This window comes from Sitophilus oryzae, unplaced genomic scaffold, assembly GCF_002938485.1.
Source record: "Sitophilus oryzae breed Bouriz unplaced genomic scaffold, Soryzae_2.0 scaffold_358_pilon_pilon, whole genome shotgun sequence".
NCBI lineage: Eukaryota > Metazoa > Arthropoda > Insecta > Coleoptera > Curculionidae > Sitophilus > Sitophilus oryzae.
Window position 1 is genome coordinate 267661 of NW_022146927.1, and position 27274 is coordinate 294934.

The 27274-nt window shown below is 31.5% G+C and overlaps 4 protein-coding genes across 4 annotated transcripts; 2 read left to right on the forward strand and 2 right to left on the reverse strand.

The window, feature by feature from the left end:
* Positions 1 to 169: 169 nt before the first annotated feature.
* Positions 170 to 9602, reverse strand: LOC115884929 (tafazzin homolog). The gene is made up of 5 exons (XM_030903650.1): positions 9076 to 9602; positions 8083 to 8211; positions 4997 to 5209; positions 1923 to 2125; positions 170 to 937 (listed from the first exon to the last, which is right to left on the reverse strand). Exons 1-5 carry the CDS (start codon positions 9191 to 9193, stop codon positions 800 to 802), a joined length of 801 nt encoding a protein of 266 aa, XP_030759510.1. The 5' UTR covers positions 9194 to 9602; the 3' UTR covers positions 170 to 799.
* A 475-nt stretch (positions 9603 to 10077) lies between these two features.
* Positions 10078 to 11340, reverse strand: LOC115884855 (transcription initiation factor TFIID subunit 8-like). The gene is made up of 5 exons (XM_030903564.1): positions 11108 to 11340; positions 10949 to 11047; positions 10708 to 10895; positions 10500 to 10650; positions 10078 to 10443 (listed from the first exon to the last, which is right to left on the reverse strand). Exons 1-5 carry the CDS (start codon positions 11232 to 11234, stop codon positions 10145 to 10147), a joined length of 864 nt encoding a protein of 287 aa, XP_030759424.1. The 5' UTR covers positions 11235 to 11340; the 3' UTR covers positions 10078 to 10144.
* A 243-nt stretch (positions 11341 to 11583) lies between these two features.
* On the forward strand, positions 11584 to 13084 carry LOC115884938. The gene is made up of 3 exons (XM_030903659.1): positions 11584 to 12000; positions 12054 to 12396; positions 12449 to 13084. Exons 1-3 carry the CDS (start codon positions 11722 to 11724, stop codon positions 12973 to 12975), a joined length of 1149 nt encoding a protein of 382 aa, XP_030759519.1. The 5' UTR covers positions 11584 to 11721; the 3' UTR covers positions 12976 to 13084.
* Positions 13085 to 20164: 7080 nt separating this feature from the next.
* Positions 20165 to 27179, forward strand: LOC115884970 (UDP-glucuronosyltransferase 2B15-like). The gene is made up of 4 exons (XM_030903696.1): positions 20165 to 21517; positions 24202 to 24424; positions 24481 to 24700; positions 26456 to 27179. Exons 1-4 carry the CDS (start codon positions 20723 to 20725, stop codon positions 26745 to 26747), a joined length of 1530 nt encoding a protein of 509 aa, XP_030759556.1. The 5' UTR covers positions 20165 to 20722; the 3' UTR covers positions 26748 to 27179.
* The last annotated feature ends 95 nt before the right edge of the window (positions 27180 to 27274 follow it).

The following is a 27274-nucleotide window of genomic DNA, read 5'->3' on the forward strand; positions in this document are numbered from 1 at the left end:
GTGATTTGATTTCGCAATAGCTACTACACCTGCTGCACCCTACAGGGTGTTACAAAGTTCGGGCAAAAAACTTCGTCTTATTGTTGTGCCGTGTATATGCTCAAAATAAATTCGGAATAAAAATTGCTGACGTAGCATCCGTTAAGAAGGAATTAATTTACAATTGAAAAAAAATCATCAAAATCTAATGAGCGGTTCGCGAGAAATCCAACTTTGAAATTGGGACCAGTTTTTTTTGCCGGTGAGTGTAGTTTTATTCATTTTTATCAGGCAAAAGAAGGGCTTGGTAACGTAACAACGACGTCACCTAGAACACCCTTAAAGGAATAAAATGCTCACTGGGTAGATTTTTAAACTCTTGCCATGGAACAAAAGCACGACGGTCACCCCTCCATCCACTAGTTTAGTAACTTGTTTTTAAATCTTATAAAAATTGCTGTTTAGTTTTATAATCTATGGTTAAGCAAACGTCATATACAGGTCTTAATAATTCATCTTAATATTAGTATCAGTCTATAATACTTGGTTGTTTGATTTTTTTTATTATTTTGGAATAATATAATATATTTATCCAAAAAATAACTATACAGATAAGCTTTTATATATGTTAATAAAAAAATATTGTATTTTTAACTATATGCTATAACATTTTAACTTTTAAAGTCCAGAATAATTTATTAGCCAGATCTTACAGATTATATTATAGCTTCTTTTGAACAAAGCAGGGCCGTGTTACACAGAGCTAATAGTAAAGTAAATTCAGTCACACCGTTCTCTTTTAAAACCTACCAAACGATTATCAAGATTTCAGCTTGAAGTGCTGCGCGTGCAACGCTTCCGTTTCTATTTTCAGTTCTTGCAGTCTTTCTTGGAGAAAATCCGTTATGTGTTTCCTCGCCTCTTCGTCCGACGCGTTCTGCGCTTTCAGAGCTCTCACCTTTAACAAGGAAACAAAGTTTTCCGTTTAGATGTTATAACCTACGTGAATAAAAGTAGCATTTTAAAAGTCTATTACGCTGTACCGGGTGTCCCACTAAGAACAGCTCTCGGCTGTATCTCGGAAAGTATGAGCCGTAGGGCTTACGGAAAAAAATATTTATAACTAAAGGGGCTATAAGAAATTGCTGGAAATTAGTTTCAAGTTTGTAAAACGGCCGCTAGGTGGCGCAACAGCTATGGGAAATAAGAAAATAGATTTTTTACAGAATTTTGCCTAGATAATAGGTACTATAAATAATAGCTTTATAATTTTCAGTAAATTTTGGATTTTTTTTGTTAGAACCATTTTCCCCTATCTGCTAAAATAAAGTAGTGGGGGAAGGTTAGATCTATCTTGATTTAAATGTTAATAACTCCGGACTGGATGATCAGAATCCAACAAACGAGTGCTCGTTTAAAAGAGCGTTCCTTACTCTATATTATACCACAAAAATAATAATAATAAGGTTGTGAACGTAGACTCTAGGGGGCGCTTTCTTACAATTTAACAAACATAGCGCGTTTTTTCAAAAAAATTAAATACGATAAAGGGTTAAAAAGTTGATCTCTTCTTTCAAACCGAAGATATTAGCAAAATTATAATAAATACCAAAAAATAAACCCTTAATTACCTTATTTTTACAATACAGTATCAGTAGCCCTCTTGATTAGGCCCATTCAAACAAAAAAATAAGATAGAAACAGTTAGTTTATTTTAAAATCAACGAAATACCTGAATACCATAATACCAGATGTATTAATATCTAATAATTAAGATATTAATAATAGTGAACTAGAAAGATGATTCAGTGAAGTCATGGTAGGCTTTGGAAAAAAGTTGCATTTCGCGTAATAGTATAAACGTCAAATTGTTATTAGATCAACGTTTTTATAGTCTTATCAAATGATATATAATTCTATAGTATTATTCCTTATTTACTTACCATATCCGTTGTGTCTATGGGTTCGCCGTAATTGAAAGTTAGATTCTTCCATAACCTCAAAACGTAGGGCGGTTCGTTCGGTAGCACGTCGTCCATTCCCACGTGCCAGATCGGAACCACGATGGGCGGGATGGGCGACTCGAATATCATCCTGCCAACGCCCCATTTTAACCTAATATATTCCTTGGTCATGTTCACTTTACCTGGAAAAGACAAAAAAAACATTGTCCAACGACTCCAACTATTCTCAGCGTTCATTGTAATGTCTACAGCGGTTATGTAAAAAAAATCTTTATCATTACACAGGATTAATCAAAGCTTTCTTCACGCACGATGGGATATACAGGGTGTTTCAAAACAAATGCGAAAAACTTTAGGGGGTGATTCCTTGTTCAAAATAAAGGGTAGTTTGCTTTATAAACGTTGGGTCAAAAGTCAACCATTAGGGAGATATCGCGGTACAAAAATGGCGGAAAGTTTCTTTGATAAAACTCACCGATTTGAAATTAAAAAATAAAATGTAAAGCATTACATGTCAGGACAAAAAACATTTTTAGATTAAGAATCTAGTGATAATAACGATAATAATAATCATCTAGATAATAACGTATTGCAGTAGAGTAATGTCAAATAAAATAATATTAGGAACATCCTTAAAAGTAACAGCGGCCGACTAGATGTTTTCCTAAAAAAATTACAGCAGCCCACTAGATTCTTTATCAGAAAATGTTTTTTGTCCTGGCATGTAATGCTTTACATTTTATTTTTTAATTTCAAATCGGTGAGTTTTATCAAAAAAATACAAGAGATGAAAAAGTTTCTAAACAAACTAAACTATCCAAATTAATTTTTTTGCATGTGTTTGATAAGATTTTTCTTTAAATTTCGTTAACAAGAATGATAGGGGTAGTTTATTTCAACCCCTTCCACTCATTTTAAAAAAATGAAAAAATTATCAGAAAGTGTGTTTTCATAACAGTAATGCTTCCATAAAATTTTGTTAGTCTATCTCTTATCGTTTTCAAGATAAAAAATAAAAACATTATTTTTCCGCCATCTTTGTACCGCGATATCTCCCTAATGGTTGACTTTTGACCCAACGTTTATGAAGCAAACTACCCTTTATTTTGAACAAGGAATCACCCCCTGAAGTTTTTCGCATATGTTTTGAAACACCCTGTATATATTATTATTACTAAAACTTCGTTGTCCGTCCGTCTGTCACAAAGCTCTATCTTATGAACCTTTATAGCTAGGCATTTGAAATTTTTACAGATAATGTATCTATGTTGCCGTTATAAGAACAAATACTAAAAACAGAATTAAATAAATGTTTATAAATAAAAAATTACTTTCGCTAAACATTATCTTTTAAGTAAGAATTTTACATAGAATCTTTCAAGTCCTCGGTGGCCACGTGGTTAAAGCCTTAGGACTTTACGCTGCTATGACGTTGGAGCCGTAGTAAGGCAGGTTCGAATCCTAGTCAAGGCGACTTTTTTTTAATCCTTTTTTTTTTAATTTTTACATGTTTATTTTTACTTTTTACATATTTATTATTGATTAATACAATTTTTAGTAATGTGTTTCTTCATTTTTTTAAAATTATATATATATATATAAAAATATTTATAATAATACAGTGTCTAATTTTGTATAGATAATGAATGGTACGGAACCCTTCGTGCGCGAGTCCGACTCGCACTTGACCAATTTTTTTTAAATCGACTACCCTGTAGTTTATTGCATCTTAAGATTCTACTTAGAATTCTAGACAAGTTTATTGATTCCAAACCATAAATCATAGAGCAAAACCGTTAGCGGAGCTCGTGACTCTTTTCCACATCTCTACTGTAAATAGAGAACAACGGCATACGGTCGAGTCAGCCTACAAACACGTAAACGTTTACGTACGCATGCGCATTTCTTATATTTTTTATTTTTTATACACGTAAAAGATTCTCTACGTCTACGTATACGTGCCAGCAGCGGCCGACTCGACCGTATGCCGTTGTTCTCTAATATCTAGGAAAGATTTTACCACAGATTAGGTGTACTATATGTATACAGATAAAAATATTATCCCTAATTCGTGGTACGAAAATTGTTTTTTATGACGATGTGCAAACGAGTAAAATTTCCTGTGCGCAAAAATAAACTCGCGTAAAATAACAATAAACAGCGTAATAGAGAGATATCGCTAAACCGAATAGCGTGCATGGACGTTAATAAGGCCAGGTGTTATTTCCTTTACGTGAGGTGGTATTAACTCTCTTCATTTATAGTTATCGGATCGGAAAGAATTCTGTTCGCGTCGCGTCCGCTATTTAAACTTAACCTAGCTTTTTTTTACTAGGTATTTTAAAACAAAAGGGCTAAAGTGCTTATTTCCAGTGCTTCATTGTTCAACGTCTGCCAGTGGGTTTAGGGCAACAAGCAACAAATTCTCTTAGAAGGGCTAAGTCGTCATCTGCTGTAAACCTAAGCCTCTTTATAGGTTCTTTAATATTGGAAGAGGTGGAATCTATATTTTGGGCCATATTTATTTAATTAAAACTAATCCCAGCTACTTAAATATCAAATTACCTAATAAAAGTAAAGTAATAATTCAAAACAATTCAAACATAACCTAAAATAAAAGATCTCGCCGCTCGCCGGCCGGCCCCGGTTGTCAAATCTACCCGCACATGCCCATTTAAGCAATTTTTAAACGTTATTTAGAAATAGCGCTTGGTCTAATTGATCCGCAAATTACGTCAGGCGGTAACGTTATAAGCGGGTGTTGCGTTAAAAATTGACTCGCGCATATCGTAACCATGATAAGGTACGCGTAAATACTGCATGACGCTATTCGGTTTTCCGACATCTCTCTAATAACTGGGCCGTTCAGGCGCTGTGCACAATTTTAGAGGCCATAAGTGGGCGTGCTATGTGCGCAAACGAGTCACCTAACTAGTACCCGATTCCGAAAATTGGAACCACGAAAAACTATAAAGAGAAAACAAAGTTTATAATCTGTATGATCTGTGATTTTACTAATACAAAATAATCTACACCACACAATAGGCACTTACCTTCCGGAAATATATGAACCCAATCACCTTTGCCCAATTTTTCTATCATGAAATCGACGGCATCTTGGTACACCCCCGCGCCGCGTACTACAGGGACGCACTTGCCCAAACTGAAAAAGTAGGAATGCTGGGCGCGGGTGAAACAAATGTCGTGGGCCGCCAATGACCAGCGCATTTTCGATGGTCTCAGCAGGTGTTTTAAACCGAGCGTACCTAAAAAACGAAAAAAACCAGCGTTAAATGGTTTTAATATTCCATCTATACAGGGTGTGCCAATGTCATCCATCAGGATATCTGAATAACACAATTTAATTTATAAGTAATATAGTATACAGGGTGTTCCAGGTTGAGCGTGCATTAGAAGTTTATAGAGAACCACAATATCTAGATCGGAGATTTTTTGCACATTACTGTTTCACAACGAGATATATCGATTAAAAATATTTTCAATATGGCGGCACTTCCGGAAATACCGGAAGTTGGCTACAACTTTCTTATTTTAAATAGCCGCCCCTATTTTTTATTACATTCTTACATTCTCTGTAAAATTCTATGAATATTGATGTTAAACACTCTTATCAAACATTAACCGTTTTTAAGAAAAAAAATATTTAAAATTTTTGGACGAAAAAAACTACCTCTCAAAAAATTTTGTATAGCCTAAAAGTCAAATTTAGTGATTGCTAGAGCTACTGTCACATAAAGAGAAGACATGTAGCTATCTATTTCAAAAATTAAATTATTCAAAGGTCGTATGATAATGGCGGTAGCTGTCATGGAATTGAGTGATTAAAAAGTTATCATAAAACATTTTTTTCAAATGGAACCTACTTTTTTTATTTCCCTAGTGAAAAGGTTTTACAATTCGTTACTTTTTAACTATACATGTTCCTATACCAAAAATTAATCGTTTTTAAGTTATTTAAGATTTAGTTTGAAAACGTATATTTTTCTTCATTTTATCTAGCTTCCTTTTTCATTAAGTGTCAAAAAGTCAGACAATTTATTTCCATCTGTCAGAAAACAAACTATTTGAATTTCCTATATTGTAAATACTGTTGCTTAAAAGTTTAAAAAGTGTATTTATAAAAATATATCTCGTATTTTCGCTCCGTAGTGATTTATAATAGTTCATATTATTAATTATATTAATAATGTACAAAAATAGCAGGTCAGTCGTGACTGACTAAGTTAAGAAAAAAAAAACTCAAAATTTAAGTGAGGATGCAGTCAATAATCACCACATAAGCTAATAAAACTACTTTTTTCAAATTTGTCAAGCTTTCGAGAATTTTATTCCCATCATCAGGACAGTTTGACTGAGTCAATTAGCAAAAAGATTTTTTTTTGTTTGTGTTTAAAAGAAAAGTAATGTCGTTGGATATATATTTTAATATTTTATAAAGGAAATGTCCTTGTATTCCAATGTCATACGAGGCTAGTTTTTAAGGCCTTTTTGTGCAGAGGATGTTTTTTTGCTAATTGACTCAGTCAAACTGTCCTGATGATGGGAATAAAATTCTCGAAAGCTTGACAAATTTGAAAAAAGTAGTTTTATTAGCCTATGTGGTGATTATTGACTGCATCCTCACTTAAATTTTGAGTTTTTTTTTCTTAATAATGTACTGTATCAACCCTGAAAAAAAAAACGCAAAGTTGGCTTGCTGGATGATCGATAACATACTGCTTTTTGAACAAAGTGTCACAATATGACATGGCCAGATCTATTGTTCTACATCACTTGACGTTTAAAGTCATAGGTTACTTGTTAAAATCAAGAAAAATATATGCTTTAAAACTAAATCTTAAATAACTTAAAAACGATTTATTTTAGGTATAGGAACATGTATAGTCAAAAAGTAGCGAATTGAAAAGCCTTTTCACTAGTGGAATAAAAAAAGTGGGTTGCCATTTGAAAAAAATTATTTATGATACTTTTTTAATCTCTCAATTCCATGACAGCTGCAGTCATTATTATATGACATTCAAACAATTTAATTTTTGAAATAGATAGCCACGATGTCTTCTCTTTATGGCACAGTGGCTGTGGTAATCACTAAATTTGACGTTTAGACTATACACATATTTTTGGCAAGCAGTTTTTTTCGTCCAAAAATTTTAAATATTTTTTTTTCTCAAAAACGGTTCATGTTAGATATAGAGCGTTTAATATCAAAATTCATAAAATTTTACAGAGAATTTAAGTATGTAATAAAACAAAACATTTAAAATACGAAAGTTGCTGTCAACTTCCTGGAAGTGCTGCCATATTGAAAATATTTTTAATCAATAGATCTCATTGTAAAACAATGATGTGCAAAAAATGTCCGATCTAGATATTGTAGTTCTCTAGAAACTTTTAATGCACGCTTAGCCTGGGACACCCTGTATATACTCAATTAAAACGACTATAATTGATAAAATATCAGATTTTGCAACATGCTTAAACAAAGAAAACATAAAATACTTAAAAAATAAAAATTCCTAAAATACTGTTGTATGTAGGCAATAAACTCATGATAGAAAAAAAAATAATCTTAATTGTTCAAAAGTATTTAAAAAATAAGATAAATAAAAATATATAATTAATCAAAAATAAAATGGACGATAAATATCCATATTGAAAAAAAAATAATGACAGAAAAGCATAATTAATTAACTCAAGATAAATGATGTGTTTAAGTAAAACAAACAAAAAAACTTGATGAACTATTAGACGTATCTACATTTATTATAAAAAAATCTAAAGTGTTTCTTGTTAAAAACTAAATACATTTCTTAATAAAAATAAAACTCCTATTATACAAATAACATTTTTTAATAGCTTTAAATTACTCCATCGAATATTAACAGGCTACAAAATTTGTATTATCATTTCTGTTAATCAGGACTAATAAAAAATTTACCCATTTATCAGAGCTAAATAAATTCACTTTTTATAGTTTTCATTGTTCTAAATTAAAATGTTGATAACCTGTTAGAATTGATTAAAATACACTTACAATATTTTATGTACCTATTTAGATACAAGAGTAATAATTTTTATATGTAGAAATTTTAAGTTTCCTATTTTTTCACATACATACCCCATATCCCTGGATCATCAAAGCACGAATGGTGATTGGAAACAGTAACCAGAGGTCTAGATTTATCCCTTTTTTCCAGTAAATTTGATATGATATGTCTATTGTGTATTTTTGACTTATTCAACAATTCTGAAAAGTAGAAAAATAAAAAATAGCATCATTTTATTTATTAGTTTAAAAAAACTGAGTAACAATTTATGAAATAGGAAATTTCCAAATTGTGTAACACTACTTTTTGCCTAGCTACATTCTAAAAAAGTTTACAATACGTAACAGATGAAATCAAGTGTGCCTTTGTACAAAAATGTCTGATTGTGATAATTAAACCATATTTAGCGTTGAATGTAGTTAATTTTTTAATGTAAAGCACTTAAGCCTCCTTAAAATGATAGCTATGGTGAACAAATCTAAATTTTAGGAATTGTACTTACCATCTTTGTGATTAGAAATGCAATTGAAAATTGAAACAGAAAATTAATAATTTTAAACATAAAATTTATATTCAAAAGAATAAAATTAGTATATTTAAACTTAAGTAAAGTAAGATAAAACTGTTGTATATTGAACTTCCCCACTGCCTTTAAATTACCTACAACTTTAGACAGGCAGCAGACTTTTACTGATTTTGCGGTCTGTTTTCTGTTTCACTGTTTTTACTCTTTCGCCATTTTTGCTACCTATTTTAATGTTTTGGCTCTCTCTTTATAGAGGTTTAAAGCTGACAGCATAGATACAGTAAAACAGATAGCAAAAACAGCAAAAGAAATAGTAAAACAGAAAAGGTGTGATGCGAGCAGTAAACTGTCAAACAGTCTGTTCAAATGCCGCAATGACTACTTACACAATGTTTATATTACAACTACAACTATCTGTAATGTTGTAGTTGTAATATAAACATTGTAGTTGTATAAAGGAGTATATAAAGACAATTGAAAACTATAAATAATATTTGCAAATCTCTCTTATATATTATATTAAAGAAAACGTACTTACTTATTAATATTTTACTAAACAGTCCTACAGCAACCATGGTAATTGTACTGGCCCACTTCCACAAGCTGGAGGGTGCTCTTAAAGTGGGAATAATCCATTTGATATTATAACTCATCATAATTCTTCAAAAATTGATCTTAAATTGTTAATTCTGATATGTATCGTACTGGCCTCAACACCCAACTATTACAAATTACTTCGACCGTCCAAACACATATTCGTGATAATCAGGACACGATTGTAACATCGTTGATTTAATTACATAATTCTACCGGAGAATGTTTCTCTTTAATCAAATGGTACCAGCGGAAATTATGTGTGTATTGGGCAGGATGAAGAACTCGTTTAACCAACGAGTTTGCAACGAAAACTCGAAGTACACTTGCGTCTAGCACTGTTACGTTTTAATTTAGGTTTGCGCAAGCATTATATTGTTTTTCTTTAAGTCATTGTAAAAATAATTCACCAATTTTTGATAACTCATTTAAACTAATAGGAAATGATAGGAAATTTATTGGCTATTGACATCTTTGACGTTTTAAGTGCAATCGGTGCAGGCTTCCGAAGTCAGCATCTGTTCTTCTCTTTTATTTGTTAGGCTTAAATTGTCAAGTCATATTTCTATTTATAATTTACTTCTCTGGTAGCATAGATAAACTAACAAAAGCTTTTGTTAGTTTGTCTATGGTCAGTAGTCAGCGTGGACGCGTGAACCATAGAGAAATATAAAATAAATGGCGCGGATTCTCCTATGATTCTCCCTGAAAAGTATCTATAAAATATATTGTTTTATTTAAATATTATGTTTTGTACTTTGTAGTAAATTAATAATACTCCAATATAGTGTCTGCATTTTCGCAGACACAGATCCAGTAATGGTATGTACATTAATTCTGTGCGTTTTATAATTTGTGTAATCGCGCATAAATAATCTTAAAATATTACAAATTACACATTTTTTCAAAATCTGGAACTTTATTGCTTGTAAACCAAAAATATATATACAACTAGGGGGTAGGTTTATTTATCAAAAAAAATATAAATATGTTTTTAAATCTATTATTAAACATTAACACACATCTATGATATCTTTAGAAGGCATCTTTGTAGCGGCTAAATACGGATTATCAATAAATGCATTACTCTGTGCATTATCTTCAGACTTTATTGTGTCATTTAGTGGCTGTTCATCTTCTTCCATAGGTTCCTCTAGTTTTTCTTCCCTTGCATTCTGTGCCTCTTTATGTTCTTTCTGTTGTTGCATAATTAAAGACTTCGGATCAGAATCCAAATCTTCTGGATCAAATATTTGATCCTGAGGCAACAATGCGCTCAAATATGGTGGATACGGTGGCTTAAGAGCAATTACTAAAATAAATTAGATATAAAAGCAATTTGAAAATGAATAATTAATGTCAACATACATGGAAAAATATTCCCTTCTTCAGTATCAAAAAGGTTATGAGTGGCACTTGTCTTGGCAAGAAACTTTGTCAAAGCCTTTTCAACATCTTTTTTCTGAGCAGCAGCTTTTTCTCTAACCGATTCATAGTCAATTATCGGTTGTTTGTGAGTCTAAATAAGAAATGTTTAATAAAAGACTTTTTATAAAATTATTAGAAAATAACTTACAGGTGTTCGAACATATGCATGTGGATCGGGAAACTGTGGAAAATGTGCAGGAATATGACTAGGCAGTGTTTGTTTTTTTCCCGCTGAGAGCATATTAAGTTGTTTTTGAGGCTGTTGGGGCTGTAAAGCTGGTAAAATAGTATGTTTCCCTGATTTTACATAAGCTTCAAGAGAACTAAAATCGAAACCTGAAAATTCATAATTATTAATAAATGATAAACATATAAAAATTATGTCTAACCCATATCAACAAATCCTAAAATAACATCAGCAATAAGAGGTTCAGATCTGCCAGAAAGTTCACAATAGTTCTTAGTCAACAGCCCTATTTCACATATAACTAAAAACGAAAGTAGTAAGCAAAGTTAAGATACTGTATGATTGTTATGTATATATTTACATGCTTGAAGCATTTCTGTAAGCGTTCCTAGGACTTCTTTTTCTGTTGTATCAAAATTAGCCTCCTTTAAAATGCTAGAAACTGTCATTGCAATCATTTTTCTATAAGGATTTGTTTGTAAATCCATATTTATTTACAATTTTAGAACTTAATTATTATTTTGCTAAGAAGACTAAAATAAAAATATTATTCACTGATTAAATGATAAAAATATTTATTAATTTTACGTCAAATTTTTCAGGTTAATGTGTTAAGTTGTAGATTAAAAAACTGAAGTTTGCCTCATTTCTTTTAAAATAAATGGCTTTAGCAAAGGACTTTTACGCGTAACATATGATTATAGCATATGATTTAAAAAATCTTAATCTGGATTGGCAGGCAAGGCCTTAGTGATACTCGCCCATATTATTTGCTAAAGAAGAGAATTATTAAACTAATCTTCTTTTTATCAGATGTAACCATAACAATACGTGTTTATTTGAACTATTAAATCAAATAATCAAAATCAGCTGTTAATCAAATTCTATTATAAGATGATTATAAGAAAAAATAGTTTATGATCGAGTTTATATTCCAATTTTTTGTAATATAGGTAAAAAAGAAATAAGTTTATCATGAATAAAGAAAGGAAAGAGATAGCAGAGCCGTCACGTTTCAAAGACGACTGTATGAAAAAAGAAAATTTACAAGAAATCGTCTTGGAAGCTTTACAAAAATTCGATGTCCAACTCACCGATAGGAAAAATGAATTAACTTTTTTAAATTTTGATATATCAAGATATCAACAAAGTCATTCACAGTCTGTGTTTGGAGAAAAGCAGTCTCTTTCGTATATGTTTCATTTTATAACATATAATGTTAAATATACAGTGAAACTATTGGTTTTTCAATATGTAAATAATTATATTTTTGCTTTCTTTTACGTTTTAAACTTATAATCTTACAGGACGACAAAATGGAAGTGCTTAAACTTGACATAGAACCCCAAAACTGGACCTCCAAAAAAGAACTAGAATACTGTTGTAATTACCTTAAGCGAAGAAGAAATTTGAAGTTGATGTTCGAAGTATTAATACAGTTTTCTAGAAACATCGAAGCACGGCGTTTGATCTGTGATATAATTCTAAAGAAAAACAATTTTGTGACCATACAGCAAAATAAAGATGGTGGCATTATCATAGTATATTGCGACATAACAACTCAAATTAAATTCGGGATCTTTTGGAGTATTGTATGTACTCCAAAACTAGGAGTTACTGATATGATAGAAGTTTATTATAAAAGTGCAGGTAAGTTTTTTGCATGCTTGTTTTGTTTCTCTTCTGTATATATTTTTTTAAGAATGTCTAAACCATAGTTCTGTAAAACAAAAATTGATCAGGCTTACACAAACAAATTTAAATTTCACAACAAAATATCATTTGTTGAGAGATTTATTCCAAGAGCTATCATTTTACAACTCCCACAACAGTGAAAAAATGACTTTACAAAACTCTATCAGTGACACAATGACATTTGAGATCATGGACGCATCGGAAGCAGAAGGAGTGGTGATATTGTCTGACTCAGAAGACAATAGCTTAAGTTCAAGCAAATCTGTTAATTCTGTACCATCTACTTCAAGTCGTAGTGCCACAGAACATTTAAATCATAATGTTAGTTTACCACAAAATACTGTATGTCAGTCAAATAGGTTTCCAGTGGTTCCAGTATCTACTGCTTTCCTTGAAACATTAAATCAATCGAATTATGCACCTAAACACAGCAATAATACTGAGTGTGGTGCGACACCTGCCAAAAAATATAGAAGGAACACAACTAATGAAGATATAGAAATAACTTCTATCACATATGTTGTTCCTGATTAATTTGTTTATAATATATCATCATAAATATTTATTTCCATGTTACTAATTTGTATTACAGTATAATTGTACCTTATTTTAAATAAAATAAGTATTATAATGCAATTTTTTGCAATACGCAATTTGTTTCTATACACTCTAATGATTCAATGAAAATCTATTTTATACAGGGTGTCCCATTTGAGTTGAGATCATACAGTATCTCCGTTATTAGTAAACATAGGAGGATGTGTGCAAACCGCACACATCCTCCTATCTTTACTAATTTTATTAATTTTTTTATCAAAATTATTTTTTTATTAATTTTCTATAGGAGATAGATAAAAACTAATATCGGTGTCTGGAGCTCAATTTTTGTGAAAAACATGATGGCGAAAACCGCACATCAATATCTGTTACCGTTTCGGAGTTACGGGGTGTTTTTCAAAAATATGCTGTAACTTTTTTACTATCGAAAATTTTGTATTTTTATGAAAACATTTTCAAAGCACCTTTTTACGTAGAATTTAATGGTTTAAGTATAATTTCTTTAAAATTAATAATTTAAGAATTATCAACAGAAAATTTGATTTTTTATATGAGACACCCTGTATATCTTTAATTTATTGAAAAGAATTTAAAATTGCCTTTCCAAAAATATAATACACTTGATATTTTGCTCGATTCCTCTTCGAGAGATAGAATATACAGAAATTCGCCCGCTTTAAATAAGTAGGCTTTGAATGGCACCGGCTGTAATGCAAAAAAAATCTAGCTGTGAGCATCAATTAAAACGAAAATAATATTTGCTATGAGAGATGCAGAATTTTATAACAACTTAAAATATATTTAACCAACATCAACACATTTAAACTATATCTGATAACAATAAAAATAAATAGCAAACCAAGACATGAGATTTTGCTGCAGGTGTTGAACCGTCTTCTGTTATATCGACCATCTTCTGTTATGGACAGACGGGGCCGCACCGGGGCCGTTTCTGGACATTTCTCGCGGAATTCATTAAGTCTGTAGGGGGAAAGATACCCTCTCATAACTGCTAAGTATTTTTAATTCTTGTCTAGATTATACGGAAGAATAAGGAACCTTTATTCTTCCGCAAATGTACCCATAGGATTAGATCCATGGGCACTAAGTCAGGTGGCCTCGACGGCCAACGGCTGGGATCTTGGTTAGCTATTAAATTATTCTTGAAATTGGCTGCAAAAATTTGCTGATAACTTCAGCGTTCTGAAGCGGTGCCTCTTCTTGCTGGAAAAATATATTTTCGAGTTCCATTAAGGGCATATCATCAAGAAGGGGTCCAAAGCCTACTAGTTAAAAGTGGCGAACTGTTAAAAATTCTGTATTTCGAAGGGGAATATAACAAAATATCAAGTGTGCTATATTTTTGGAAAGGTAATTTTAAATTCTTTTCAGTTAATTAAAAATATAGAGGGTGTCTCAAATAAAAAATCAATTTTTCTGTTGATAACTCTTAAATTATTAATTTAAAAAAAATGTACTTCTACCATTAAATTCTACGTAAAAAGGTGCTTTGGAAATGTTTTCATAGAAATACAAAATTTTCCATAGCAAAAAAGTTACAGCGATTTGTTAAAAATGCACATTTTTGAAAAACACCCTGTAACTCCTAAACGGTAACAAATATTGATGTGCGGTTTTCACTATCATGTTTTTGATGAAAATTGAGCTCCAGACACCGATATTAGTTTTCGTCTATCTGCTATTGAACAGGGTGTTTCCATTTAAAAGCGTCGAATTTGACCCACCCTGTACATATTATTATAACTAAGTTATCATCGATTGTCATTTCAATGCCACTCTGACGCCGTTTTTTTAATATGTAGTAGAATATCAGTACTCTATTGACGAATATCTCTATCAACGCAGATATTCATGTGTTGTAGACTACAAATTATATAAAAGGGATTAAATTTTCTATTCATTTAAATCGCTTTGTTTAAAGGATATATTGTAAAAGAAAATTATGTAGGTATTTGATTTGAGTCATCCCTTTAATAAGCAAATAATACTGTTAAGGTATTTTTTTCATGTCGGTGAGTATGTATTAACAAAATAAAGTGTAATATACATATTATAGGCTCTATCATAGCACCTGTATATTGTAAGTAAAATAAAAGAGATCAAACGAAACCTCCAATATACTGGACCACCCTGTATGTTTTCCTAAGTTTTTTTTTTCATGCGTTTCTAAGATTAAGTCTTTCTGACATTTACGAATTTATAACTGTTTTAATACGCCGTATTGTGCTTCTCTGAACTTATCTTTTTTCCGAAAATATGTATGTACCTATTAATACGTTTCTAACATTCGCAGAACAATTATGTTTATAATCCTTGACCATGGGTATTCGTTTTGGTATTTATCTACTGTTTTACATTGACAAGGTTGAGATAGTGTTGAAGTAAATATGTCAACATCGACAATAACATCCAAAATCGCATATCTAATACATATTAACTGAAGTACTACTCCCAAGCAGAGCTGCAAGCTCACAGAAAACTAAAGTTTTAAATTCAAATTACATATTTGTTATTTAAAAAACGGTTAGTCTTTCGGGAAAACGCTGGGACAAGCATAATTTATTTGTTTTTTTTACATATTTTGAATTTTTTAAAAAAATCATTCAGGGTGTTCCAAAAAGTTAGGTAATTTCTTAACCACGATTCTGCTTAAACTGCTTGACGTAAAAGCTTATTTTTGGCAAACGGATTTTTCGAAAGTCAAATTCCAACGAGATGAAACTACCCCTCAAATATTACCAAGTTATATAATAATATCGACTATCGCCATATTGTTTTTCCTCATGCTGACATAAATGTGAGAAAATTTTATCCAGTTTGTATGTTAATGGAAATTCTTGCTTTGCTTTGCTTTATCATCATATTAAATAATTGAATTTAATTATTTGAATATTTTGAATACATTTACTGAGAATTTTAATTTATTATAGGAGATCTCAGTGACTTTTTTAAATAAAAACGTATTACAATATTTTGAAGTGATGCGATGCATTACCCGCATCAATGAAAGCTTCGCCGATGATTACAGTATATGAGTATGAGTAAGCTGCAATGAATAGTTAAAATACAAAAGTATTTTATATAGTCACGCATCGTTGAATTAGATATCACAATATTCGCATAATATTCTAGTTAAAAAAATATTAATGTTGTCATGGTCATGATAATGAAAACAGGTATTTGCAAAAGATTAAAGCGACATTTTTTGCTAACCAACTTTTGGTAATATTTCTCATATTTACATAATTTAAAGGAGGCTTGATAACAGCGGTGATGAGTTTCTGACAGGGTAAGAACCCTGTTGACGTAATCTTAATTAATGGTCTATTTTTCAATGGGTTTTGCGAAAACGAACTTAACAAATATTTTGAATACGAAGTGAAAAAGCGCTTACTATTGTTTTTATTATAGTTTAGTAGGAACAGGAACTAAATATAAATTGTAATAGGTCTTTATATTTCTTTATTTTGACGCTCAGAGTTAGTATAGTTGCTCCAATAAGAGAATATACAGGGTGTTCCAATAATCCGTGAACATAGAACTACTACTTAATTTGGGAATCAAAATAAGTTCATTGGACATAATTTCCAACGAAACCCTGTATATCAGGGAAAATAGTTCGTTTTTCCTAGAGGACACCAAACTTTTTCTAAAATCATGATTTCAGCACAAAAACGAAACTTGCAGTGTACCGGGCAATAATAATCCCCACCATGTTATATGGAAGCGAAACCTGGGTGCCGCACAGTGTAACGAAATCGGAAAATGCGGGACATTAGCCTAAAAAACAAAAAAATTAATTCATCAAGTTTTTTATATAGATGGATAAAGGACATCCCAGAGCTCCCCGATGTGAGATATTTCTTGAGTTGACCTCTTAGTCGGGGAGTTATGGCGGGTTAAAGTTATGGTTTCCTTAATTTACCAAATCTGTACAAAAACTTGTCCCACTATTTTAGTTTTCGTTCCAACCCTCAACTGTAACTTTAGTTCATATTTTCAAAAATATTTTTTCCGTAGAAAAACGGACTACGCCACTGTATTCTACGTAAAAGAATCTACAAGAATCAGTTTTCACCTTCTTGATATCATCCATAATAACGGAGATACGGGGGCTGTTCCAAATTGCAAAATTTTCGAAAAGACCCTGTAGCTCAGAAACGAAGAGGGCTATGAAAATTTTCGTTCTGCACTCTTCTATCTTTCACGAATAACGGTGATACCGTATGATTTCAACCAAAATAGGACACCCTGTACCGGGTGGCCAACTATAAGAATGGACGCCGGCTGTATCTCAGGAACTACTTATCGTATAACTTTGGGAAAACAATTCTAATAAGTAAATCGACCAAGACAAATCGCTGGAAATTATTTTCAAGTTCGAAAAATGTCCGCTAGGGGGCGTTTCTCTGATAACCAATCAGGGACAATCAATCAATTCTCGGACCATCCTGTATATAAAACCGAAATATTACCTTAAGAATCATGTTTATAGGCTTTATTTTCATTCGTCAATATCGTGTCTAATAATTCCATCCAAAGGTACGATTTTTATTGAAGCTCTGTCAAGGTCTTCCTCATTATGTCTAGACGAAATGTTTTTACTTCCTATGTAAATTTAATAAAATACAAATCCAATATAATATACAAATTTGTTTTATCAAAATCGTGATGAGACAAAGTCCAATTTTGTTGCGTTGTCTAAAAAAGCTTCGAAATGTATATTAGTGTATTGCCGAATCATTATCTTTCATATTCATATAAATATCTCGATTGGAAGAATACATGAAATGGTCAAAAAATTACAGAAACCTCAATCTACCTTTGAATTAAGTAATAGACAATTCAACACTGCCATATATTTGTTGGCTGAACATACTATATCTGTCTTCAAACTCCATGTGACATAATTAATGCCATTCATATTTTTAGTTATGAACTAGCGTGTACCAGCGACTTCGTACGCGTCGAATTAATCATTTGTAATGGTGATGATAAAGCAAAGCAAGAATTTCCATTAACATACAAACTGGATAAAATTTTCTCACATTTATGTAAGCATGAGAAAAAAACAATATGGCGATATTATTATATAACTTGGTAATATTTGAGGGGTAGTTTCATCTCGTTGGAATTTGACTTTCGAAAAATCCGTTTGCCAAAAATAAGCTTTTTACGTCAAGCAGTTTAAGCAGAATCGTGGTTAAGAAATTACCCAACTTTTTGGAATACCCTGTATGATTTTTTAAAAAATTTCAAAATATGTAAAAAAACCAAATAAATTATGCTTGTCCAAGCGTTTTCCCGAAAGACTCACCGTTTTTTAAATAACAAATATTGTAATATTTGAGGGGCGTTTTCACCCTCTTGGAATTTGAGATTCGAGAAACCCCTCCTTATCGAACCTCTACACCCCACAGTCAATCCGTTTGCCAAAAATCAGCTTTAAACGTCAAGCAGTTTAAGCAGAATCGTGATTACTCAATGGTCATATTTTATGAAACACCCTGTATAAATTTATAAAAAATCTTAAAATATGTAAAACAACAAAATAAAATATACGTGTTTAAGAGTTTTTCCGAAAAACTCACCGGTTTTTGAATAAAAAATATTTTAATATTTGAGGGATAGTTTCACCCCCTTAGAATTCGAATTTCGAAAAATCCCTTTTTATCGAACCTCTACACCCTAAAGTCAATCTGTTTTCCAAAAATCAGCTTTTTACGTCAAGCGCTTTAAGCAGGATCGTAATTAATCAATGACCAGATTTTTCGAAATACCCTGTATACATTTTTAAAAAATCTTAAAATATGTAAAAAACAAAATGAAATATACGTGTTTAAGCGTTTTATCGGAAACTTGACCGTTTTTTAAATAAAAAATATTGAAATATTTGAGAGGTGGTTTCACCCTCTTGGAACCGGAATTTCGAAAAATCCCTTCTTATCGAACCTCTACACCCTAGAATCAACCTGTATGCCAAAATTGAGCTTCTTATGTTGAGTGGTTTGAGCAGGATCGTGATTAATCAGTATGTCAGTCACTTAAGGATTTTATGTATTAGTATAGATTTAATATCTTGCTATTGGTAGTTAATGCCTATTGCTATTGGTTACAATGCTACAGAAAATGTTATTTTCCCTAATAAATCAAAACTAGCCATAACGACTGCTATAAAAAAATCTTATTTAATCAGTATTCAGAGGTAATAACCTCAACTTTAAACATTTCGATTTGTATCTTAATTAGATCATATTTTTATGAACCATGCAGGAACTAGTTGCATGAATACTCTGTATAACATAACAATTCTTTCTAACATTATTTTAAAAAGTTTAAAGTTCAGTGTTAAAGCATAAAAATTTGCAAACTTTTGTTAAATTTAATTTAAAATTTTCTAATTTTTTGTAGACAAACAAAAAGATTAAGCAATTCCTAAAATGAACTATTCTTTTGGAAATATTATTCATTTATTTCTCAACAGACACCTACATAAAAAGTTATACATATTTTTGATACAATCCATAGTTGGTATTTTAATAATTATATACAGGGTGAGTCAACGAGAAAGTCAAGTTCATTATTTTATATGTTGGTAAATATGAAAAAAGTTTTAAATAACAAAAAGCTTCAGAGAAGGTTAAGATACACAATTTAAGTTTATTTTTTATGTGTACAGGGTACTTCGAAAAAGTGTGGTCGATATATCATATACAGGGTGCTACAAATTCGAGGTACGAGCATTGGTATCTCGGTAACCGTAATAGATACGAAGATGGTTAAATTGGGACAAAGTTGCGCCTTGGGCTGTTCCCCAAGATACCATCAAAAAACTTTTAAAAATTTCAGGGACTGCTGAGTTTTTTGGAAAAAACTGATTTTTTTGAAAATCAATTTTATTTTTTCCTGTCGTTACTTTTTAGAAAATCAAAAAACTAATTACAGATTCTCACAGCCACTTTATTAGGGCTATCTGAGAGTATTTTTAGATTTTCAAATTAGCTGATAATTTGCGAGATACAGAGACCAACTTATTTTTTTTACATACGGACCTGCATTTTTTATTTCAGATTTTGAAAGAACTCGCTCTCCTGAGTACAACTCAGCATTCCTTGAAATTTTTAAAACTCAGCAATCCTTGAAATTTTTAAAACTTTTTTGATTTCATCTTGGTGAACATCTCAATACGCAACTTTGCCCCATTTTTTGCTGTCAATGGGCATCTATCCTAAAATCCAAGTAGTACAAGATAGTTTAATAGCCGTAAAAAACTCACTGCAACGAACAAGGAAGCGGTAGTAATGGCCCTTTATAAAAGAAAATATATAAAGGTGGGCTTCGCTGTGCCGGTCAAGCTTAATCACGTGACTTAAAGTTTATTTGGTAGGTATGAACTGTATATTATGACGTAAGTTTTATATTCAAAATACCCAATTATACATACACCCAAACTACTAGCTAAATCATACTATTTATTCTATGATAATCAAAGATATCTTTAACCCATTGTTATACAAAGTCGCCGAATCAACTAGAAAGAAATCCCTAAAAACACAAGTACATTCATAAATTAACCGACGATTAAGGATATCTAAAAACGTTTTTAAATACAGGAACACCGCGTATTTTTTTCAGTTCAATGTGACGGTGTTACTGGTTAAGACCTCGGGATAGAACATCATCAAGAACGTCCACCGTAGACATGTTGTTCTGGATTATACTCCTTCTGGCTTCAAGCTTGACTTCCGGCGCAAGAATTCTCGGTGTTTTTAACATCCCTTCTTACAGCCATCACGTTGTGTACGCACCTTTGTATAAGGAACTATCAAGAAGAGGTCATGAAGTGGTTGTGATCACCACAAACCCCTTGAACGATTCTTCGTTAACAAACCTAACAGAAATCGACATCAGTTACCTGTATCGACCCGTCGCGGTTCTGACCAAACTACAAACCGATAAATACATGGAATTTATTACTACAATGTTTGCTTACGGAATATCCTTGTTTGAAGAGGTCATGGTGAATGAAGAAGTAAAAAAACTAGTGGACAATCCTAAAGAGCACTTTGATTTGGTTATAGTTGAGGACCAGCCCTTACTATACTCTTTTGGAAAAAGATTCAATGCTCCAGTGATAGGAATTTTGAGTGTGGACACCACTATGAGTACTCATTCCAGTTTAGGAAACCCGATTCATCCAGCTTTGTACACTGACTGTCTAATGGATTACAGCGAGAAGTTATCCATATGGAAGAAGATCAGATACACTTTCAATACCATTTGGTTCAAATTGTTAGAGAATTTTATAGCCAAGCCCGCTGTCAATCAGGTTGTGACGAAGTATTTTGGGAAACATTTCAAGTCGTTTCACGATTTCGGGAAGCCCAGCATGCTCATGATCAGTGTCAATCCTTTTTTTCATCCTAACAGACCCTTGACGCCGCAGACTATACCGATTCCTTTCATGCACGTGAAGCAGCCCAAACCATTGCCAAAGGTAGGTTTATGTCTAGATAGGCAATAGATATAGAACGGGTGGGGATTTTTCTTTGGAAGATATTTCCTACCTTAACATTAAAAAACATAAAAAATATGATAGGGAATTCATAACACACTAGTTTGCTATGCTAGTTTGTTATAACTTCTTGCGTGTGTTATTATTTATTTTATATTAATCCACGACCCCAGAGCGATCTGACATAACTTATTTTCACAAGAATGAAACCTTAGGCTTTCAGTAGTTCTCTCATGTGCTTTTAATACCGGCATGTTTGGGGAGTTCGCCCTGTCACACCTTGGCAGATACAGAGTGAGAAAGAAAACTCAAAATAAGAGTTACTTAACATAAATTTGTGTATGGCTGATTTTTGTATAAATATTGTAGAATATCACTCCGAAGCAGTGGCGCATCTAGAGATTGAGCCTGAGGGGGTAGTGTGAAAATTTAAAAAAGTACTAAATTTGAATTAAATTTTTGCTGGAAGGTATTGTAACTGTGGAAAAAATCTACTTGGATTGGTTTGGATATTCTGTTTTAATTTGTATTATTAACTTTTTTGTAACAATTTTATTTTATACCAAATTTTATCTTATTAATTAATTTCTTTCTGGGAGCGGTAATTGTATAGGGATTGTTTCTCTCTACCATTTCCTGTCTCACAATGTACCGTTTGTGTCCGGGAAGGGATCATAGTTTCATAGTTGTCGATTTTCGAAAGAAATCAGTACATGTATATTATTTCGTATATTATTCATTTTATTGATTTTATGGAAAGCACTGTTCATTAAAATGTTGTATTCTATGTTATAGCGCTTGTTTCTCTCTACAATTTCCTCTCTCACAATGTACCGTTTGTGTCCGGGAATGGATCATAGTTTCATTGTTGTCGATTTTCGAAAGAAATCAGTACATGTATATTATTTCGTATATTTTTCATTTTATTGATTTTATGGAAAGAACTGTTCATTAAAATGTTGTATCCTATGTTATAGGGCTCGTTTCTCTCTACAATTTCCTGTCTCATTATGTACCGTTTGTGTCCGGGAAGGGATCATAGTTTAATCGTTGTCGATTTTCGAAAGAAGTCAGTACATGTATATTATTTCGTATAGTTTTCATTTTATTGATTTTATGGAAAGAACTGTTCATTAAAATATTGTATCCTACGTTATAGGGCTCGTTTCTCTCTACAATTTCCTGTCTCACAATGTACCGTTTGTGTCCGGGAATGGATCATAGTTTCATAGTTGTCGATTTTCGAAAGAAGTCAGTACATGTATATTATTTCGTATATTATTCATTTTATTGATTTTATGGAAAGCACTGTTCATTAAAATGTTGTATCCTATGTTATAGGGTTTGTTTTTCTCTACAATTTCCTGTCTCACAATGTACCGTTTGTGTCCGGGAAGGGATCATAGTTTGATCGTTGTCGATTTTCGAAAGAAGTCAGTACATGTATATTATTTCGTATAGTTTTCATTTTATTGATTTTATGGAAAGAACTGTTCATTAAAATGTTGTATCCTACGTTATAGGGCTCGTTTCTCTCTACAATTTCCTGTCTCACAATGTACCGTTTGTGTCCGGGAATGGATCATAGTTTCATAGTTGTCGATTTTCGAAAGAAATCAGTACATGTATATTATTTCGTATATTATTCATTTTTTTGATTTTATGGAAAGCACTGTTCATTAAAATGTTGTATCCTATGTTATAGGGCTTGTTTCTCTCTACAATTTCCTGTCTCACAATGTACCGTTTGTGTCGGGGAAGGGATCATAGTTTCATAGTTGTCGATTTTCGAAAGAAAGCAGTACATGTATATTATTTCTTATATTATTCATTTTATTGATTTTATGGAAAGCACTGTTCATTAAAATGTTGTATCCTATGTTATAGGGTTTGTTTCTCTCTACAATTTCCTGTCTCACAATGTACCGTTTGTGTCCGGGAAGGGTTCATAGTTGTCGATTTTCGAAAGTAATAGTTAAAATAAATAAATTTCTTTCTGGGAGGGGTAATTACCCCCATTATCCCTCCCGTATATGCGCCCCTGCTCCGAAATAGTATCAAAAGTATCAGACACTTTCCATGGACCTGAACTTTTATCAGACGATAGCAAATCAAAAAGTGGATCTTTCATAAAGATAGACTCTATCAAAGCTCGACAAAAAATAAATGAACTTTACTTATTTTTACATGTTTGATTTTTACATGTTATTAAGGCAGCTATTATAAAGTTATATTTAATCAGTCAGACAGATTGTAATGACCAAACATCCTCTAAACACAAAAATTATTCAGCAGTGACCATGAGCGCGGGAGAACTATTCGCATGCTTTTCCGAGTAAAGTATTTAAATATTTTAAAAATACTACTTTCGATTATTTTTGCATCTCTATTTAAATAAGATGAGCTTTTTTATTAAAGTAATAATTAATAATTATTAAAATAAATTAATTTATTGCATATAAACTACTCAAAACAATAATTATCGCATATTTTCTAAAAAAATATTAATTTGAAAAACAAGACATCTTGAATTCTCTGACTTACGTTTTTAAATAGTTTGAATACTGAAATATTCGAAAATAAGTCTGGGGGTGACAGGCAATTCATGTTGCAATTTTTTTTATTAATAAAATCAAGTTTATTTTTTTTTTTTCTTTTTGTAATAGGATTTAGCAATAATACTGGACAACTCTACCCAAGGCGCAATTTACCTAAGCTTAGGATCCAACGTGAAAAGTGCACATTTACCCGCGCATTTGCAAAAAGCCATTATAGGAGCTATTTCAGAACTACCGTACACAGTGCTGTGGAAGTGGGAGGGTAAAAACATATCGAGTTTGGGAAAAAACGTAATCACCAGAAAATGGTTTCCTCAACAAGACCTATTGGGTTAGTTTTGCCTTAAACATTCGTAATGTTTTAATAAAACCATTTTTTATATTTAGCACATCCAAACATAAAAGCATTTGTCTTCCAAGGAGGTCTGCAGTCTTCTGAAGAAGCAATATTGAGAGGGAAACCTATGGTGGGATTGCCTTTTATATCTGAACAGCATAGGAATGTGAAAATTCTAGAAAGCCTGGGCATTGCCATTGAAATTGAACCTCTGGCCATGACCAAAGACAGTTTGAAACATGCCATTATCGAAGTGGCTGAGAATCAAAAGTAAGACATTTGACATACACGATCAGCTACATCTTTGTATCATATTGTAAATTATATGGGGAATATCATCAATCGTCATACGGTAGTATTAATTTTGACTAAATACTTTGAATAAGAAGACTAAGAAGGAGCATAATGCTATCCATGTATTCATGCATGGTGGACGGAAAAAGGACTCTAAAGTGGGGATCCTTGACAGTTCTGTTTGACGATTCATTTGACACATTTGAATTTGATTTGAAATTTTGTGGATTTGTCAGTCTTTGCGGAGCTTATTTTATGTTATTTATTATTTATTCTACTACTGATAGTTGTATAAAGGTAGTAAATCTAGATGGGAATTGTGGCAGAACTTAAATTAACAGTGACACTATCGCGATTTATCGAAAAGGACTCTAAAATAGTTGGTTGTGTAGCGTGCGGTAGATCTCGGCAAAAATCGAGTGAAATAATTGAACAACTTTTCGCTAGTAAGTGACTATATAATATACATACGTGTATTAAACCGATCATTTATGAAATTAACTTAAATTAACTAATTTTATATTTTTTCTTGCATTTTTGCTTTTATTTACTACTTGTCAAAGATTAGATGTCAAACAATTTAGATACGCCAATTTGACTTACCTGCTTCAGTAGCGTATCGAATGTTTATGGTTATAAATAATTATTATAACTTATCTATTTTTATTAGAATTTTATATTTTTATAACAATTTTAAAAACTACCAACATTTATTCACAACGTAAAATAAAAAAAAAATTATTGAGTCTACCCTACATCATAGTTTTACATTTTTTAAATAAAATTAGAACGGCACTGATAAACCGGAATTTAAGTCGGCCATATTTGAGGCCCATCGCGGTGGACCTAAGATTTTTGATATGCTCCTTCCTTAGTCTTCTTATTCAAAGACTAAATACATTATCTTATTGCACTGAACACATTGACAAGTACTGTCATATAATTTTATATATAAAATGAGAGCGATTTTCATTTCGTAGCCATCGCTGACGCCGATTTTTTTATCATAAAAACTTCGTTATTTCAAATGCAACCCTCTGTATTTTTAAAATAAGTCGCAGCAGATTTAAAAGCTCTTTCAAATTATATTAGGGTCTCCTTATACTTATCTGGCTCAGATTTTGAATAAAAAGCGATTTTTCAATAAAATGACAATCAAGATGGCTGGCGTCGCCATGGCAATTTTCTAGTGACAGACTGTACAGTAGCTTTTAGAGCAGTATAGCTATTTTCAAAATCGACATTCGTTCATGGACTTTATTTAAATTTATAACAGTTTACTTTTATTGAACAGGTATATAGAGAAAAGTTATGAAGCTATTTGTTTGGTAATAGCACCATACTGACCATACTATCGAAAATGCATGACTATCAATGATAATTTTGGCGATGTCAAGCCCTAGACATCCGTACTCTTTATTTTTTTAAAGGGGCTTACCGCCAGAGTTGATCTTAGAAGGTTGTAATTTATTTTATGTTGTGTAAAAATGATTTTTAAATGATTTAGTTTAAAATTCGAGCAAAAATATTTTATTGGAAATAGATTTGTGTGCCTGGAAACGTTCTATCCTTTTTTAATCTTTCTATAATTGTTAATATTTTGACAAGTGTTATGTCAATTTTTAGTATATGTCGTCTAGAGATTGACCGTGATTCTTCCTATTTAAAAAGGTCATATGAATACATATTAAAAATAAAAATATTTTTTATAAAAAAATGTTTTATTTTTAGATACACTCAGAAGATCCAGAAACTTAAATTTATCGCTGAAGATGAACCGATGAGCAGTCTGGATAAAGCCGTTTATTGGTCAGAATACGTCATCAGGCATAATGGAACAGAGCACTTAAAAAGTTTAGCAGCAGACATGCCCCTATACGAATATTTATTGCTAGACGTTATATTGGTGGTTTCAATGTGTCTGGCTTTGGGTGGATTTTTAACATATAAAATTTTAAAGCTTCTCTATAGAAAAATAATAAGTCTTTATTTAAACAATGTAAACAAAATAAAGATTTCCTGATAATATTTATCATATTTTGTATTTATAACTGTGTCTCTTTTATTTTGTTTTATTTCTATTTTTCGAGATCTCCGATAGAGCCGGCACTGATTATACAACCAGCAATACGTAGAATCCTAACAAAATGATTTAAAATCTGAAAATCTAATTTAGCCCTTATGAATACTATAGTTAAAGACCTTATTCGGTTATTTTAAGACGCGCAAGATTTATTTACCCTCTTTTAAATATATTTAAATAAAATTCAAGAAAAATATCTTCGTCATAATTTTAATTGATTACTTTTGTACACTTTTGTGTTATAAATATAGTTTTGTCCACAACAAGATTATATAATAATTTACATCTGATTTACATATATACATAATAAACGATATGATCTATGATAGATAAATAGGTATACAACGTTAAAAATAATAAATAATCTTTGAAAAATTGTCTACTAATTAGTACCCCAAAAATTTAACAGTTAATATAATTAATAAACGGCTAAATTTTTCTAATTTTTTTTTAATTAAATTAGTTGG